The sequence below is a fragment of the Elgaria multicarinata genome, chromosome 7 (genome assembly GCF_023053635.1).
Source record: "Elgaria multicarinata webbii isolate HBS135686 ecotype San Diego chromosome 7, rElgMul1.1.pri, whole genome shotgun sequence".
Lineage (NCBI taxonomy): Eukaryota > Metazoa > Chordata > Lepidosauria > Squamata > Anguidae > Elgaria > Elgaria multicarinata.
The window spans coordinates 30,623,519-30,641,647 of NC_086177.1; the positions used below are offsets into that span (position 1 = coordinate 30,623,519).

At 44.1% G+C, this 18,129-nt stretch overlaps 2 protein-coding genes across 3 annotated transcripts in view; one reads left to right on the top strand and one right to left on the bottom strand.

Annotated features, from left to right (window-relative positions):
* Positions 1-5,575: 5,575 nt before the first annotated feature.
* Positions 5,576-9,204, top strand: PSMG4 (proteasome assembly chaperone 4). The gene is made up of 3 exons (XM_063130314.1): positions 5,576-5,823; positions 8,210-8,285; positions 9,002-9,204. The coding sequence occupies exons 1-3, from the start codon at positions 5,614-5,616 to the stop codon at positions 9,121-9,123; spliced, it is 408 nt and encodes a 135-aa protein (XP_062986384.1). The 5' UTR covers positions 5,576-5,613; the 3' UTR covers positions 9,124-9,204.
* Positions 9,205-11,594: 2,390 nt separating this feature from the next.
* Positions 11,595-18,129, bottom strand: part of SLC22A23 (solute carrier family 22 member 23) — a 126,503-nt gene continuing 119,968 nt past the window's right edge. For both annotated transcript variants that reach the window (XM_063130309.1, XM_063130307.1), the window contains one exon: positions 11,595-17,223. In XM_063130309.1, coding sequence (XP_062986379.1) covers positions 16,866-17,223 — 358 coding nt within the window. In that variant the 3' untranslated portion in view covers positions 11,595-16,865. The remainder of the gene's footprint in view (positions 17,224-18,129) is intronic.

Sequence of the window (18,129 nt, forward strand, 5' to 3'; positions counted from 1 at the left end):
CTGCATGGCAGGGATGGCTTTGTTTTTTTTAAATTCTTTCCTTCTCCTAGCTGTCGATGAAATGGATGGGGTATCTTTTTCTTTGAAGTGTCCCATTGCCCCATCAAGGCTGTTTGGTCCAGAGATTTGTCCTTTTGTCTTCTTCTTGTTCTATTTCCCTCACTACACACTTTCTGGCACTGCTGGCCAAACACTTCCTTTTGGATATTTTGGACTGGATGTTTTCTCTTCTTAGTCCAAGTTGCTCTTGGCACCTTCAGTTGAAAGGGACTTGGCTCTGTAGTGTCCCTTCCTGGCAATGTACTTCTGGGCTCGATATTCAGCCTATCATCCTCCCCTCTGAAATGCAGACAGTTGTGAAGAGCTCCTGCTGAGGGTCCATGCTACCCATGGATTTGCAGGATGGAGAACAATTCAAGCAAATGGAGAAGCCACCAGAGACGCCTGGGTAGAGATTTGTCTTGTTCCCTTTCCCACTAGACATCTGTCTTAGGGCATCATGTGGCAGATTTCGTATTATGTATCACAGTGGCTACAGATGATTCGAGCCATCAGGCCAGGGAAGCCATCTGTTGCTTTCAGGAGCTCCTGCTCCACTAGATGGGTAATTAAGCTGGAAAGGGTGATACCAGCAGCTCCTTCTTGCGAGGTCATGTTTTGTCCCAAAGAGCTAATGTAAATACCCCATAAAATTTTCAAGGGATCAGCTGTATGCTCCTTGTTGCACTTTTCCCCACTATAGAAAATGAGAGCACAGAGTCTTTGAGATTTCTTCTCAGAAGACTGGCTAAAAGCTCGGTTTCTCAAGTCTTGCCTCAACTAGACATGAGCCATTTCTGACTAATCCCCTCAGAGAGAAATCTGGGGGTACTTGACAGGCTTCTGCACCAATGGCATATCCAAAGGGAACGGAATAGATCCCAGGCCATTATGTCAGAAAATCCCATTACGTTGCGTGCCACAAAAAATTAGCTTCTGGTTTCGTCTTGTCAGGGCTGAGCTGCTGGCTTACACAGTTATCTGTAGGGTGGCAGAAGTAAGAACATCCCTCTGTGGCAGCCATAAATAAGTTTGCATGACAATATTGCAGCCAAAGAAGATGCCTTGAGTGTCCTGTGACACAGAAAGGGAAAGGTTTTAAGAGGAGGAGGTTGTTCAAGGTTACCTTTTGTGAAGGCAGGTTCTCAATAGCCCCAGGTTTTATTTGTAGATTAAACATGACTATATATGCCTTTACATGTTTTTCTGGTTACGCTGTGCCAACTGTCTGAGTGCTTCTTCCCATTTGGAAGTCTCAGTGAGCTCCAACGTTTAGAGCTATAACTGTCACATCATGCATGGAGGGAGAAGGGTATTCTTTCCCTCCCTCACACCCTCTCTATATGAACCCCAAACAGCACTGCCAGCCTCCTGTTTCTTGCCTGGCTGGAATTCCTGCAATATATTTTTTTGGACTGGGTTTCCACATGTTCTGTTCTAGTGCTAAACAACATAAAGATATCTTTCTTAGTGATGCAACTCCTTGTTAATCATAGGTGTTCAGGAAGATCTTCCCAGAAGACCAGCAGAGAGGATTTGTGAAGAGAGCTTTGCTGGTGATGCAGTCACCAGTTGTGGATATGAGAGGCTGGGGTCCTCTTATTGTAGTCCCTCCTTGGGAAGTCTGATATGTTGTTATGGGCGAAAGGAGGTGAGTGAGGTGCTCAGGGAACCATGAAAGAGGAAAAAGGCAAGCCTCTTCCATCATCAGGGGCTCTAGGAGACATGTTATCATGGTGAAGATGAACAAAGATGAAGGAGACAGCAAGGAGGTGATAATGATCACATTACAAATCTTTTAAAATTCCAGACCCTTCCTCATAAAAACATGTGAAGATGCATAGGGGACTATAGATTTTTGGCAAACATTCAAACATTTTCTCTGGAAACAGCTCTGGAGAACACTGTTGAGATTTCAGCAGAAGCTACATAGTACAGATCACAGGTATTTGCTGACTTTAATACCTGCCCTGTGATTTGATAATGAAGGGCAGAATAGAAATACTTAAAATAAAATCAAGCCATCAATAAATCATGTTTTTATTTTGGTGCATTGTGGCAATGACCTTTAGATGTGCTAGCAGTGCATCTGTGTGAGCCAGTGCATGCAGCAAGAAACATGGGGGATGGGCGCATGTTTAGATAACCAATGCATTGCTTGTAAGAAGTAAGCACCAGACCCCCATGTTTCCCTATTACTCATCCCCCACCCCAAATGGAAATGCAGGCAGGAGATGAAGATTGTGAGGACATGGAGCCTGCCTACATGTTAATGTTGTCTCTGCCATTTTCTGTGGCCCACCAGATGTTGCTGGATGACAGCTGCCACATCTTTCCATGGAGCTGATGTGAATTGGAGTTCAACATCAGCAGGAGGGTCACAGCCTCTTTCTCTCCCCCCCCCCCATGACCTAAGGCTGACCAATGCCCCCAGAAGCATAAGGATGGAAATGGTGTGGTCCTTTAGGATCATTGGGAGGCTTCTATTATCATCTTTGCCAGGAAGTCTTCAGGTTCTGCATGTGAGATTCTTCCTCAAATGTCTTTAAGAAGTGGCCGGGTAGGTTCCAGATGCTTTAATAGTGGCTCACTGATTGCAGCCTAATTATCTGCTCCTTGTTTTTTTTGTTTTTGTTCCTACTTTTAAATCAGTAATTTTCACTTACCTAATACCGTACCCTGGTTTCCCCCTATGGATGTAGGTAAATAGTGTGATATATTAAGAGACCAAGTGTGGATGAGCAGTGTACAAAGACCTGAAAGGGATCATAGAAAGGTGAAGGCCAGCTAGAAAGTGTAAATCGGTTGGCACAGCTTTAGGATTGTCGATGTGGGGCAGGAGCTAGAGATGAAGAAAGTCCTCCGTCAAACTCCTTTGAGTGTAAAAAGAGGCTATCATCATGAAGTTCCAAAAGTGACAAAGCAGATTTGCTACTCACAAGCTTCTATGTAGAACATCCTATTTGCTATTTGGCACCTCTCTGGCTATGTAAATATCTTCAGGGGTTAGATTCAAGGAGTTTCTCTACATTAAGTACAAATCCCACAGCCTTACTGGGCTTTCTTCTTCCAGAATCTTTCCTGGTTTACGATGGATTCCTTTAGATGTCGAACATGTGATTTGGAATTGAAATCTTCCTTTCTCGGCAATGCTCTATTTGTTCAATAAAACAGCGTCATCTAGTGGCTGAATAATAGCACAATGCCAGCATTTCACACTACATATTTTACACTTTACAGCTTATCTCTGATCTTTTTCAAAGAGGATAAAGGGAGGAAACATGCTAGATGTCCTGGAGGTTCACAATGTCATGTAAAGGACCTACAAACATCTGTAAGTGTACATTGATGGTACTATATAAATAATAATAATAATAATAATAATAACAACAATCACGAGCATGCAATAAATCACTTCTGTAGAGAAGCTCAAGATCTGCCTTGGGCAAGAGGAAGGGCTCAACTTACAGAAGGTCCCTTCACTTAAATTTTGAGGATCCTGCCCCCGTCCAGCACAGTCTCCTGACTCTCCATGTAGCATTTTCAGGGGGCTGGTTGGGGAAGGTGTGGATCTCCATTTCTTCCAGTTTAGTTGATCCATCATAAATCTGGATCCAACCCTAGTTCTTCTATCTCTCAAAATATTGTTTTGAAACCTTATTGCACAAAGTAATGTAGCATGTATCAACCAGCATATAACCAGACAGAAGCTTAGCAGGCAGAGTTCCAGCCCTCTCACCTCTTTTCTGAGAAGCATCGCTAAAGTGTAGTGGGAGCTAGGCTGAAAAAAGAAAACCAAGATGCCCCTTCATGTTTACACATCTCCCATGCCACTACTAGGTGCTCAGGATCCTGTTGTAATTCAGATTTCACTGAGAACAGACACAGCATCATAGGAATTAGCTTAAACCATATTTATTAGAATATAAAAACACAGTGGAGGCTTAGAACCTCTTGACTGCAATCAGCCATCTTAACATTGTTTCTATGAGGCAGATGGCCCCACCTAGAAATATTAACATCTTTCACCAGTGTCTATTTCATGCACTTTACCACAGTTCTTTACAAATATTAGCCCTGGCACAGTACTGAGACAATTGCCCTGCAGTATATCCAGTTTACTGAATGATTCTGATACACACACAAGTCATTAGCTGTCCAGATAAGGACACAGTTGGTGTATCAACCTAAACTGATAAAAGGTGCTCCATGCCACCAGAGCACCTCTGGTGACAACGCTGGATCCAAGAACACCCCCAAGCTACGAACCAGATCCTTTAGCAGAAGTGCAACTCCTTCCAGAACTGGTTGAACTTCACTTAGCCAGGCAAATAATCCACCCACAACAATACCTCTGGACTGGATTAAGTCTGACGGCTTCTTCATATGAGCAAAATAAGGCACGCTCATGACTGGCCACTCATGGAAGTTCACAGGTCGTTTTGATGATAACAGTGGCAACCTCCTGCACATCTCCCGCGCCTTCCCCTGGTAATCCTGTTTTACCCCCTGACCCGTGATATCGCGATTCTGCTGAAATGTCTTTGAATTTCCTGCTGTGTACAGGGGAAGTTGCAACACAAATCTCCCACTAGAGGATGCTGTCCTATTCAGGGCTATGAGCAGCTAGAGAAGGGGAAGTTTTCCATTATAAACCATGTGGTTGCCCCTCTCCGTCCTTGTAATTCAGCCCATTGCAAAGTCTTTAGAGGAGCAGTAAGAAAACCCGGGTAAAACAATAGGATTTCTCCTTAATCTAAAGAAGCCCTCAGTTTCAACTCTAAAATTCTGTGATCTTTTATTCAGTATCAGAGAAATACATCTCTTATCTGCAACCCTATACATCCTATGCCTGTCTCCAACCCACTTGTGGCAGAGAGATCCCCCCACAACCAGGCCCATTTGCTCCAGTGCTTCCAAGTGCCACCCATCATCTTCTGCTCTCCTCCAGCAATCTCAATATTGAGCATCTGCCCTGTCCTCTGCCCCACCACTGGGTACTGGGTGTTCTGTAACAAGATGCCCCCTGTAGGTGGGACCAGATACTGTCATCAGAAAATGTGGCTGCAGAAGAGCCCATGGAAAAAATAAGCTTTCAATCGGAGTAAAACCGGAAACTCCAACTTCTTCTTTTTTGCCACACTCCAGAATGCTATTTCAGGGATTTCTTCAGCTTTCCCCAGTCTGGTGTCTTCCAGATGTGTTGGACTATAATTCCCATCATGCCCAGCCAGCACGATAATTGGCCCTGCTGCTGGCTGGTGATGATAGGAGTTGTAGTCCAACACATTCGGAGGACATCAGATTGGGGAAAGCTAAAGAAATCCCTGAAATATCATCCTGGAATGTGGCAAAAGGCAAAAAGCCCACGGAGTCGCAGGCCCTCCCCAAGAACCCATCTGCCGGCGTGGTCTGGAGGAAATAAAAAGGGGGAGGCGAGGCCTCATCGAGCCTTTGGAAAACTGAAAGTGAAAAGCAGCAGGAAGGTCGATGCTGCGCTCGGGGATCGCTTGCTTTTGCCTGCTGCGGCCCGGCGGCGGCGACAGCGACAGCAGCAGCAGCTGCATCCCGACGATGGAGGAAGCGGGAAGAGACGCCGCCGAGCGGGTCTCGGCTCCCGCCGCGCCGGCCGAGGGGGATCGCATCTCGTTGCACAACTTCTGCGGCCGCCTGGCCGAGCAGCTGGTGCATTTCCACGCCATGCGCCTGCGGGACTCGCTCTTCCTGTGGATCGGGGACGGGCCCCAGCTGGGCAACCTGGCGGTAGCCATGCACACCCCCCGCGTGAGTGCGCACATTTCCACAGCAGTCAAGCCCGGTGAATTCAAGCCGGGTTGACTTCCGGGGCATCGCGGCACTACTATTAATACGAATAATGCGGATTTCTCATAACGGGTTTCTGGGACCCCCCCCCCTCTGGCCCCGGATACCTGCCACACTCTCCCCCACCCCGCCGGTCTGATTTTAAAGACTCATTCTAGCCACTCACCTCGCCTCCCTTTGCTACCCCTTGCTAGTTGGTGGGTAAAGTTGCTTGCATGATTCTGCAGGAAGATTCTGAAAGACACCCTGGTGTCAGAGTAAACAGGAAAAGTAACTTCCTTTGCTCCCTCTAGCACAGGGGTGGGGAACCTCAGGCATAGGGTCCCAATCCGGCCTCGGAGAGAGCCACGTCCCCTTTCCCCCAACCACTGATCTTTTTTGGAAGGGGGGTTTCTTGAGATTTATGCGCATTTCCCCCCAATTCTGAAAGATAGAAATGCCTCTCCTAGGGCTTAGTTACTGGTAGTAAGAGCTTTCATATACAAGATGCAGGTGGGTGGTTGGTATTTTTGATGGTCATCAAAAATACCACCCATCCCCGCAGGATGCACATTTTCTCACCCGCCCTCCCAGGACCCAGAAGATCTAAGATCTCTTAATTTCCCTGAGAGGGCTTAGTTTTGGGTCCTTCATCTACACCTGCCTGGGATTGGCATCGCAGGTGTCACAGAAGGCTTGTCTATGCATCAAACTATGGGTGCTTCCAAACGGCTTTTACTGTGCAATCTCCTTCCCTCATTCATGTAATTTTACAGGACATCCAAATGATATGTTGGCTTCAATTTGTAACCCTCCCATGTTTTCCCACAACCTTTTTTTTCTTATCAGAAAAAAATCCATTGAGGAAAAGATGTCTAACATATTTGGACTCCAATCCTATACTCACTGGCTTAGGTATAAGTCCCATAGGACTCAGTGGGACTTACTTCTGAGTAGGCCTCTATAGGATTGCACTGTTGGTCTCTTAGCACATTTGTACAGATTTTGCATTGTTGCCCAAAATAATGTTCTGTTGGTTGCCATTTTGTAATTTTTCAACCTAGGCTTCTAAAAATCTTTGGGATAAACGTTCGGCCTAACGTTAGCTTGCCCTCCAGATTTCATCCCCATTAGTTCACCAGTGTGGCTCCAAGAGCAAGTGTGTGGTATTAAGGAAAGGGCATCATCCATTTTGGCTGTCAGCCCTGGTTTTCGGGTTAACCCTAAAGGGTATCACTTAGGTATGGACAGACCTGGATTCAGCAGGTCAAAACACATACGAAAAGCAATCATGCAAAGAAATCCTCCACAAATAGCCTCAAAATGTGGGACATTTCCCTGATGATATGGCTTCCTCCTTCCCTGATATTAGGGCTGAGCATGGACCCCCCTCTCCGATTTGCTTCGGAGGATGATTCAGGGTTCCAAATCAGCCCTGATTTGACTTGGGGTGCTTGGGGCCTGGGCCAACCAGCTTCAGATCCAGAGCTGCTTGGTAGACTCTCAGGAAAGCCAGGTGTGAAGCCAACCAGGAGTCCATTGGACTCTCTCCTCCCAGCTCACCCCTCAAAGCCAGAGCAGCTGCCCCACCCACCCACCTGTGTGTCTTTCCTGAGTCTCCTGGCACTCACCTGTCCTCGATGAGAGCTGCCATTTTAAACAATGATGGCCCCCCTGTCATTTCCCAAGTCTATGGTCACCATAGTTTGAGACCTTAGACTTAGGAAACTCCCATCTTCATTGAAAATGGCAGCTCTCATTGAGGACGGGTGGCTGCCAGGTGGCTCAGGTAAATCCGGTGGGCGGGGGTAGTGGCTCACCATCACCCTGAGTTGGGTCGAGGTGGCCCGAAATGCTTCAGATCACCTCCGCTCAATCCGGTCATGATCTAGATTTGGGCTGAGGCCGGCTGAATCGGCCGGCATCAGCTTGGATTCAGGGTTTGGGCTCAAAGCGATACACAGCCCAACCAGATATACTTGAGCTCATTCTTATGTGGGTTGCTTAGTGGCCTCCTATCCAAAGGACTGATCAGGCCCAAACTTGCTTAGTTCAGCAATGCTACAGCAGCATCCAGCTCTCTCAAAATATTTACCAGGCTCATGTTGTCAATATTGTAGACAGGAGTTCTCTTGATGTACCCCAGACATGGTTAATGTAAGAGTAATGACCTACAGTAGTCAAATGTTGGAAGCAATGAATTAATTGCTTAGGATTCCTGGGAGGTAGGCAGGCAATATCAGCTAGCATGTTTTTGGTGTCTGCTTTCACGTTCTGGTATCTTTGGGATATGGGTGGGATAAGCGAGTTATTTCTAGCAGACTCTGAGGGCGGAAAACACCTCACCAAATCTTTGCTTTGTTTCCAGGACTCCATTCCAGCATCTACCTTACTTTTCGGCGATGCCTCTGACAGCACGTCCAATTCTTTAGCCCAAAGATTAGGTACGTGTGTTTAAAACACGAGTGCTGATAACTGTGTAGCTCGAATTTAATTTGGGTGAGGTTGGGGCTGCATTCCAGTGATGGGCAGTGCTAAGGAAAAAATGAGACGGGGCCAAAATACTGAGGTATTTTAGCAGAAAGCTTTTATTGGGCCTGTTCAGACAACACACTAAGCCATGGTGAGGCCACTAACCCTTTTGTAGTAAATAGTTGGAGAGAGTGTTTAAACCATGGTTATGTAGCCACCATGGTTAAGAATGGTTCATACGACACGCTAAGCCATAATGCTTAGCTCAAAATACTTAACCACCATGGCTTCGCATGTTGTCTGAATAGGGTCATTGCCAGTAACTAAGCATTAGGGAAGACATTTCAATCTTGTGGAATGAGGTGGGGGTGCAAAAGCATGGAAGCCAGCAAATGGTTGAAGGAAAAGGGCTAGGCCCCTGCGTCCTTGCTTTAAACTTTTTGCATATCCAAATGGAAACAACCCTATGAAAATATAAGTCTTCCTTTAAAAATATTTTTAATTCTGAAGTATTCCTAGAGTATTACATCAGACACCAATAGGTGTCTGTCCCCAGTTGCTGAGCACTTCCTGTAAACTCCTGTGGTCTTTGAATTGGGAATTCGGATTTAATTACTGCATTAGCTATTTAATTCCTGCCATGTCTTTCTTAGAAGGTGGGTGATCGTCTGTTTTGTTTGTGTTTCAGCCAGCAAGACTAAAAAACAGATTTTTGTCAGCTATAACATCCAAAACACAGACAGCAGTTTCATACTACTTGTAGAAAACCGGATCAAGGAGGAAATGGCAACTTTTCCAGACAAGTTTTAGCTTGGCATTATGGTAGCATATCTGCATTTTCGTTTGTATGTCTGTTTTGTTTGTTCAATAAAGAAGGGGATTTCATGCTTTCTGTCCTCGTGTGACATATTTTGGACAGTAAAATGCATCCAGTTCAGTTTATTTTCTTTGAACTAGTTAATTGGAAGGGAAAAGATTGTTTATATGTTAAAATAGCACTATCAATCAAAAGGTACTGGCTAGCTGTTCTGTGTTCCCACTTTAATGGATTTTTTGTGGTAAGGAGGATGGAAGAAGAGGTGGAAAAACCTGGGATGGTACCAACTGAAGACAATGTTGGCTGACCACTCCCCTCCCCAGGTAAAATTCAGTGAACAAAGTACTGTAATTTCACAATAAAAGCCTCATCTGAAAACATCCTTCATGAGCTCAAAGTTCTCTGGACACTCCACCTGGTATACTGTAGAACAGCATTTCCCAACCTAGTACCCTCCAGATGTTTCGAACTACAATTCCCAGCATCCCTGGCCATTAGCTGGGTCTGATGGGAGTTGTAGTCCAAAACAGCAGGTGGGCACCAGTTTGGGGAAGGCTGTTGTAGATTTTGAGCAGTATAAGCAGCCATGTTTGGCTAAGCTTGCCACCTGCTGGAAATGCTGCACACTGCATATACAATTACAGAATTTTGTCTTCTGCACTCTTTACTCTGGCATCCTGATTACGAGGTAAACCTGCTTCATGGCTGTAGCGCTTCAGCCAATTCAATTCTCTAGAAAATAAACCCTTGCCCATAGAAAACCAGGTGTCAAAGAGAACGCTGCTCTGCCAGTTTTGTGTGCACAGATTTTTTATTTTGCACGCATCCAAAAGTCATGCGAGGCTCCCCTTGAAGTCTGAAATGGTACAGTGGACAAACAACCAGGTTGATCTCTTCTATATGTTGTGAGAGCCTGAACCAGCTCTGTCCAGCACTTGACCTCTAACGGGGAAGGGCCAAGTATCTGGAGCCACATCTGTGAGAGGAGGAAGTCGTGCTGGAATCAATCTAGTGACTCTTGTCAATCTTTTATTTTGCTCTTTGTTTCTCCTTTGTTAAAGCACAGCTTCACCATCCTTGGGTTTTTAAAAAACGTGTGCGCATGGATGGGTGTCCTATTCTGGGATGGGCAACTTGTAGGCCAAAGCTTTGGAAGCTCCCATCATCCTTCACTGTTGGCTTTGATGGCTAGTGTTGATGGGAGGTGTGTAGACCAAAACATCTGGAGCCACAAATTGCCTGTCATGGCTTGCTCTCTCCAAGAATAACACTAACCACTTCTATTGATATATTAAAACAACCTGACGAATAAAGCCAAGATAGATGCTTTAGCATGTGTCCAATTTAATTTTTGGTGAGATGCTTCAAATCTGCCTTTTCCAACCTGAGCCCCTTTTTAGTCTATAAAAATGGTCATCATTCCTGACCATTGCCCATGCTGGCTGGGGCTGATGGGAGTTGTAGTTGAAAACTTCTGGAGGAATCCAGTTTGAGGGAAAGCTGCTTTAAATAATTGAATGCCAGTAGTAATTACAGAGGGCACGATCCACCAGGACAGTATTTTTTGTGAGTCCCACTGAAATGGATGGACACTGCACAAGAGTTATTTTGTTTAATGCTTGCTTTTGATCTGCTGTTAGCTGCTGTAGGAAACCCTTTTGGAGTTGAAGAGCAGGTGTGTGTGTGGGGGGGGGGATAAAATAATAAGAAATAAAATAATAAGAGATGTGGCTGATGGCACTAAGGTGTTGTGTGCTTTGTTTTCGCTGTTTGCTTTCTTTCAGTGTTTCTTCTATGGATTTGTTGGAAGGCTTGCAGCTTTAGACTTGAGTTCAGTGTTATACTTATCCATGAAGTTCACACTCATTAATTTTGTTCCAGTCACTATTAACTTAGTCTACCTCAACTTAGTTTTGGATTTCCAACTCCAATCAGCTCCAGTCAGCATGGCCAATGGCTAGTTATGCTGCAAGTTCTAGTCCAAAACATCTGAAGGATATGTTTGGGGGAAGAGTGTTAGATCTTAACCAATGGTATATTTTTGGTGGTTGCTGGTCTTGAATCCAGGTCTAAAGGAGCTCTTGAAGCTGTGCCAAGCAGGGGAAATAATGCATCACTGGCAAGAAAGAGAGACAAGCTATGGGATGCTTAATGGGGCAACGTCTTTTTATTCCTGTACATTTACATACAAAGTTGTTCAGTAGGTACAACAGATGTAACATCATGCAGACATTTAGCTTTTAAGACTGTTCTTCAGTAGTTGATTTTTAAGCTTGTGCTATGAAGAAGCACCAAACTACTCATGATCAAAAAAACCATACAGTAACAACAATTAGTCAAGAAAACTTCATCAGAAACTGGGGGAAGGGGGAGGGAACTCTCACCCACTACAGACAGAGCACGCTACTCCGTTCCCAAAAAAGGTTTTCACACAATACATTTAAAAATGAGGTTTTGTTAAAAAAAAAAAATCAACTGTGAAAGGTCTGCCACGCTTAATTGTTGACTTTCTGTCCCGGATACAGATGCAACTTAATAGGACATTCAGAGTTCATTTTAATGGCACTTCTGAGTTCGGTGATTTCCCTCCTTTTTGTTTGGTTTTGGGAACTGGCAACATAAATGAAATGCGTCCAATTAATAAATGAAACAACCACAGCCAACAATTCAAAACACCCAAATAGGAACCTGTTCCTGTAAGCATCAATAACATAGTTTATAGTGTTTTGGTAACAAATTGTTAAAGAAACTTTTTTTCCCTTTCTCTTAAAGTTCAATTCGGATTTTTTACTTTCATGCTGTTAAAGTTTTGAGAGAATATTTTCAATGATAAATAAATAAAACAAAAAAATACCAGGCAAACTGGCTGATCTTGGCTCATAGAAAACAGGATAAAATAATAATTTAAGTGGACAGTATATTTGCCAGTGCTTTCCCTGTTAGGATGAACTTGAGAACTTGTTACACTTGGTGGGGTTTATACCTCCCTCTCTTCAGGCTTGGCAACCACCTTAGGTTCCCAATTGGAATGACTTGCCGACCCTATGAAACCTTTCAAATGTGCTATCTAAAATCATGGCAGTGGGCATGGACTTCATTGATCCTCAGCCTCCAGCAGCCACAGTTCTCAGCCACCCTGTGCTAAAGCTGTTCTAATTAATTGCAAGAATGAGCTTTTGCCACACCACCCATTGACATCTAGGATGTCTTGTAGAGGCACCCCAAAAGTTGATCTGAGCACACGTTGGCATGCAAGTCCCGTCACTGCAATCTGTCATGGCTAGAAATCTGTGGCCACCGTAGGTTGAGGCTGTAATGATAATGGTCCCCACTTTCCTACAGCACTGGAGTTACCACTTGTTCCTGAGCAGGAAAGAAATGACATTGAAAATCTGGTTAATGCCCAAGGATTACTCTTAATGGACTAAGGGGTACTGCAAGCCATGCACAGTACTGCTAATGAGGCCAATGCATGTAGGCACAAAGACTACTGCCAAACATACGGCTGTTCCTGGGAGAGGCCAGTGGGTGCAATTGTGCTCCTCTTAATTGGGGAGTATGTTCTTTTCTGTTAAAGAAAAGGAGTACCAATGAAGCTTTGAGGAATCCAGGTTGGGGACAAACAATAGAGCTGGATGTGGTGTGATAGAGGATTGCTGCCTTTGTTCTCATTCCCCTCCGCAGCCGCTGCTCAAATAGAATTTTGCAGATCTTTGAACTACTACAAAAAGACTGCAAAACCTGTCCCATCAGAGACAACAGCAGGATAAATGGCCAACACCATCACCAGCAGTGCCTCTGTCATACCTGGAACCTTCCACACACTGAAAACATATATGCCTGTCTCTATGCCCCCAGTTTTTGTTGTGGAGCCTTAGAATAAGCCCCATGAAGTGCAATACAAACTAGTCCTCATGTGTCTCCTTGATAGTGGGCTTGTCAAACTTGCAGGCCTCTGATGTGGAATCTTGAGACAAAGCATTCATTCTGCTATTGCCCTGCCTCAAACATGGAATTTTATTGGGTGTGTCCGTGTCCAGATAGCATCATCTTCCATTTGTAACTCCCATGTTTTCCCTCCACTTCTCTCACAATGACTTGTGACTGGTAAAAGTACCCAGGGTTATCAAGCATCTGGCAGGGCAAAGAATAAGTTGCACAGGACTGCAATTTAGCCTATCAGGAGTGTCCTCTTGGTGAGAAGATATAGGCCAAAGCACACATTACTTTAAAGACAGAACTACTAGCTATGTAAGCACAGCTAGGCCTTAGCTTGGTTGAGGGGGTGGGGGTGGCAGTAGGGTTAGGGTTAAATCCTCCCACTGTGCTTATAATCAGGTCCAGCACCTGCAATATATATTGCCAAATAGTGATCTATTAAAGCAATGGATTTGGCAATATAAATTGCAGGTGTAGAGTGCCAATTCTGAGCAAGGGTAAGGATAAAAAGTCTCTCTACACCTCAAGCTAAGGTCCTAATCCAAATCAGTGCCTCTGCACTTACTCTAGAGGTTTTTTTAAAAAAAAGAGCTGTACCAGCCAGCTACATTTTTAAAGTAATGTGTTCTGGGTCTATTTTAACATTTGTCTTGTCTCTTTATCACACCTGACTTGAATCACATAAGCCACACAAGTGATTGGACAAGCGCTGAAATATTTGTTTTAGAAACCTCTTCAATAAAAATATGATGGAAAATGCTTTTGAACTGAGCGACCCGTAAGATAATTTGGGAACTAACTGTAAAGTACTAATTCCAAATGTCAGATTTCAAGCAAAACAACACAACAACAAAATCAAGATTATTTTCATAAAAATTATGTGGTTTTGTTTAAATCACCAAGTGCTCCTGTCATCTTAAATTATTCTGTAAATATGTTGATACAATTATTTTTCTCTCTCGCTTTGCTTGTTTGTAAAGTTAAGGAACATCATATTAGAACAGGAAACTAGAAAGCACGGCAGGTGACAGAAATGAGCACAACAAGGACTTTAACAGTGTTAAAATGCAATAAACTCCATCGGCTGGCAAGTGGTCAAACATGAGTTGTACTCTATTCTAAGAATATATGCACAGAGGTGGGGAATTAAAAAGCTGTTCCGTACCACACGGATTGCAAAAAAGTGCTGTGTGTTCGCTCGGAGCCTTCTCATATCGATAACCAACTCTCTCCTTCAAATGCTTTCCAAGGCCCCACTCAAAACAAGTCAGATTTATCCTTCATAGATTTTACTAGAAACCCACTGTTCCTGATTATGTAGCTTGTAACAAGCATTATATAAAAGGCAAAAGGCATCACACAAATTTGGCACATGAATACTGCACAATTCAGAAAGGCCTTGTTTTTCAATGCGAATGGAAGGTTGAAATTGTCTGGAGATTAAAGAAGAATGGAGGCGAGGCGGCCATTTTGGTTACTAGAGCCAGACAGTTGCCTAAGAGAGAGTAAGGAAGATTGGACTCACACTTTTTCAGCAAGTCCCACTGAGGTGAACACAGCAGTGGCACTTCAGGAGGAAAACAACAACAACAGTTGACCATTGAACAATCCAGTGTTTTGTTTTGTTTTTCTTAACAGGGCTTGAGAAAGATTTCCCCGAGCATCTCATCCTCTGTATGAAAGTTAGCAGCTTTACAACAAACATCATTTTCTTCTCAAGTACACAAACTCCCATCTCTTCCGCAGGCTGATTTTGCACCCTGGGCGTTAGCCCGCCCGCCCTGCACTATTTGCCCCATGACAAGCAGTCTGGTGGGCTTGAGGCAGCTCACGGAAATGCAAAAAGCAGCCTGGCAGAGGGAGGCGGAAGAAGAAACACAGATAAGTCAAGTCAACAGACAATATATAGAGCAAAGAAGGGACACGGCAGGGAGGGAAGCACCGGATTGAGCCCTTCCCTTTGCCCACGAATGCAGGATGGACACTGAACAAAGTGACAGTCAAACGGATGGCTCTACACATCACCACACATCTGGCTGCTGCATTCATTGAAACGGCTGGCTGGACCACTGGGCAATCAAATCACAAATGCATGGTCTGAGTGGAAGGGGAGGGAGTGGGGCAGGTCACTGTATGCAGCACAGCCACCAGGAGTTCAGAACTTCCTTGCCTGATGGTGGCTCTGAATGACTCTTGAGTAAGGACCGAGGCTTAAATAGCCAAGGCTTGAGTAAGAACGAAGGTTAAAACAGCCAGCGCAACTTAAATTATTGCCGGCTCTTTGGGGGAAGAGGAAGAAAGAAGCGTTCTTTGCTTTATGAACACCCTGTCCCTAGATGCATCTTATGCAGAAGCAGGGCCCTTGTTGAACTTCAGTGGATGTTGAGTCTTAAGTGACTTATTTTCAGCCAAGTGATCCTGTGGGACTGGCTTATTGTTTTATCTGGGGTGGGGCAGGGATAAATAAACCTACAAGAGCACTTGGGATTTTATTTTGGTGCACTTAATGATGGCCATTCCCGATAGGTTTTCATGTTGGAGATGGCAGGTAGCTGACAATATGCAACCCTATCCTTGAAAAACTCTGTTACTGATCTCATAAGGAGACCACTCTGGCCTCTACTTAAAACATCCACAGAGCCCTTTCAATGGCTTAATCCCCCTTTCCCCCTCTCCTCTTCCCCTTAAATTTTAACCTATTATGTCAGTTTATTTACAGTTTATCACTTATATTTATCCATTAGAATCCAACAGTCTTGGGGATAATGAGGGTACAGAGCTGAACAGATGTTGGGAATGCCAGAATTCCAGCCTAGCTGCTTTTGGAACAAGCATTTTAGAGTCATAAACTCTTCTGGCCATCATTTTCCCCTCCCAACCTGGAGATATTCTCCAAAAAACCCACTACCTAATAGTTTTGAGGCCTCCTGTTAAGTTAAAACCGCTCTTGGTAAAGCTTTGAGCTTACCATTGAGTAATGCCTTTTGAAATTGCTTCTTGTTATTATTAATAAACACTTACAAGAATTCTCTATAAAGAGACACGTTTCTCATTTAAATCCATACAAAACTTGCTTGCGCAGTGGTTTGTTTTCGGCTTTGTACTGCAAGTCATATATGGACTCCTCTACATTTAAAATTTAGAAAACAGCCTTTATAAAATACACTAAGGCCCACTAGCCAAACTCTTGCTTCTGCTACCTAGAATTTCAAGTCAGAGCTTTGAATGCACACTTATTACAGTAGGTGGGGCGGAGGAAAGGGAGGATTGGATTACCTGGAGAGACCAAGAAAATTGGTTGAATCAAAAATTTCAGTAGTCAAAGAAATTCATTGTCGCAGCAAGAGATACCACATTCCTCCGACAAAAATACACAAGAGACGATTAAAAAACACACATGAAATGAACCCCATGATTTCTTTCTTGGAATGGCTGCTCTTCTTGAAAACAACATGGCTTCATGTTTGTGGTCAACAAGAGGAAAAGGGAATAAAGTGCTTCATGGAAACAAAAACAAAAATCATCAAAATAAATAGAAACATTTCATGGCAGAAAGAAAAAAAAATGTTCCGATGGGTGGTTATCTCCAGCCAGTTTGCTTTGAAGCTGCATTCTCCCCCCACCCACCCACCCCATAACTGTTTCCAAAGCCATGTGCATACCCCAGTCAAAGATTCCTTTAGCAGCAGAGTCCAATTCCCCTGTGTATCCATCCCTTCTTTCACTGTTCTGTAAACCTTGTGTGGAAAGCACTCCCGCGCCCAAGCGCTCCTCCTCCTCGTCCTCCTCCAGCCAGCTACATCGCCTTCATCCCATTGGCAGTGACACTCTCGGTCACCCCATCGCTCACGGCTCCTGAATCATGGAGGCCAGAGTAATCCTTGAGTTCAGAGTTCGTCAGCAGCAGGGGTTGCTCCCCCTTCTTGTGGGGCAGGAGGGGCTGCCGGGTGTAATGTTCACCATCCTGAATGTTCTCTGGCAGGTTCTGGTTTTTGCTCTCCGGCAAGAGGAGAATGCAGATGATGCAAATGAGTGTGCAACAGGCAAAGATCACATGGTGGAGGAAGTAGCCTTTCTGGTTGTGGAGTTCCATGATGGGCGCTGTTAGCATACCAAAGCCTGCGCTAGCCTGGACCAGGCCTAGCCCACCACCCCTGCGGAAAGAAAACATATTCTTAGCAACAGCCCAAACTGATTTACCAGTTTGCATCAGCAATACTGTGGTGTAGAATCTAAGGCAGGTTCAAACGTGCAGGCACATACAATATCTCCCCACCCCAGACAACTACATCGTGTCTGAAATGTATTACTTCTATGTTGCTTTTTTTTAACAACAAGAAAACACAAGGCAGTTTACAACCATTATAAGATTACAAATAAAAAACACTAACATATATGTATTGCATACTGTTGATGTTTTGGTTCTATGTTAACATCAATATGTACTTTAGAACAAAAATGAAATAAAAACAAAACAGGACATACACGACTAGGCTTAGCTACACCAACCCTATCAGCAACCCAGGCAAATGCATGCCGGTAGCCTAATTAGACTGTGTATCTATTTTATCTGCATCTCTTATCATAGGTCCAGTTCTCTTAATCATTTCTCCAGTTCCAGCAGCTCTGAGGCTTTCTTTCTTATAGGACTCTGAGTTTCTTTCTTTCTTTCTTTCTCCCCCCCCCCCCTTTTCTATCTTCTTCTCTGCCTTTCTGCGCAGGCTTTTACTTCTTAAAATTATGTTTCTCCTCCCCAACTCCAACCAATAAGAAGGATAGTTTCATTTCAGCAAACTAAGTTTCTACTTCTAGGGTTTATGTTAAGTATATGAAAAGAAATACTTGCTTAGTCATTAAAATTGTGTGTGTATGGCTATCTCAGGGTTAAACAGAGAAAGTCTATCTGTGGGCAATTACCTTGAGATAGAGGCTGTTCTGGGAACCTTGCCAAGATTCTAAGTTAGCCTCATCACAGCTGTATGTAATGTAGATAAGAATTGTGTAGATGTGCATATAGTTTCCCACTTGTGTAAAATGGAACTGATCACTGCTTACTGATC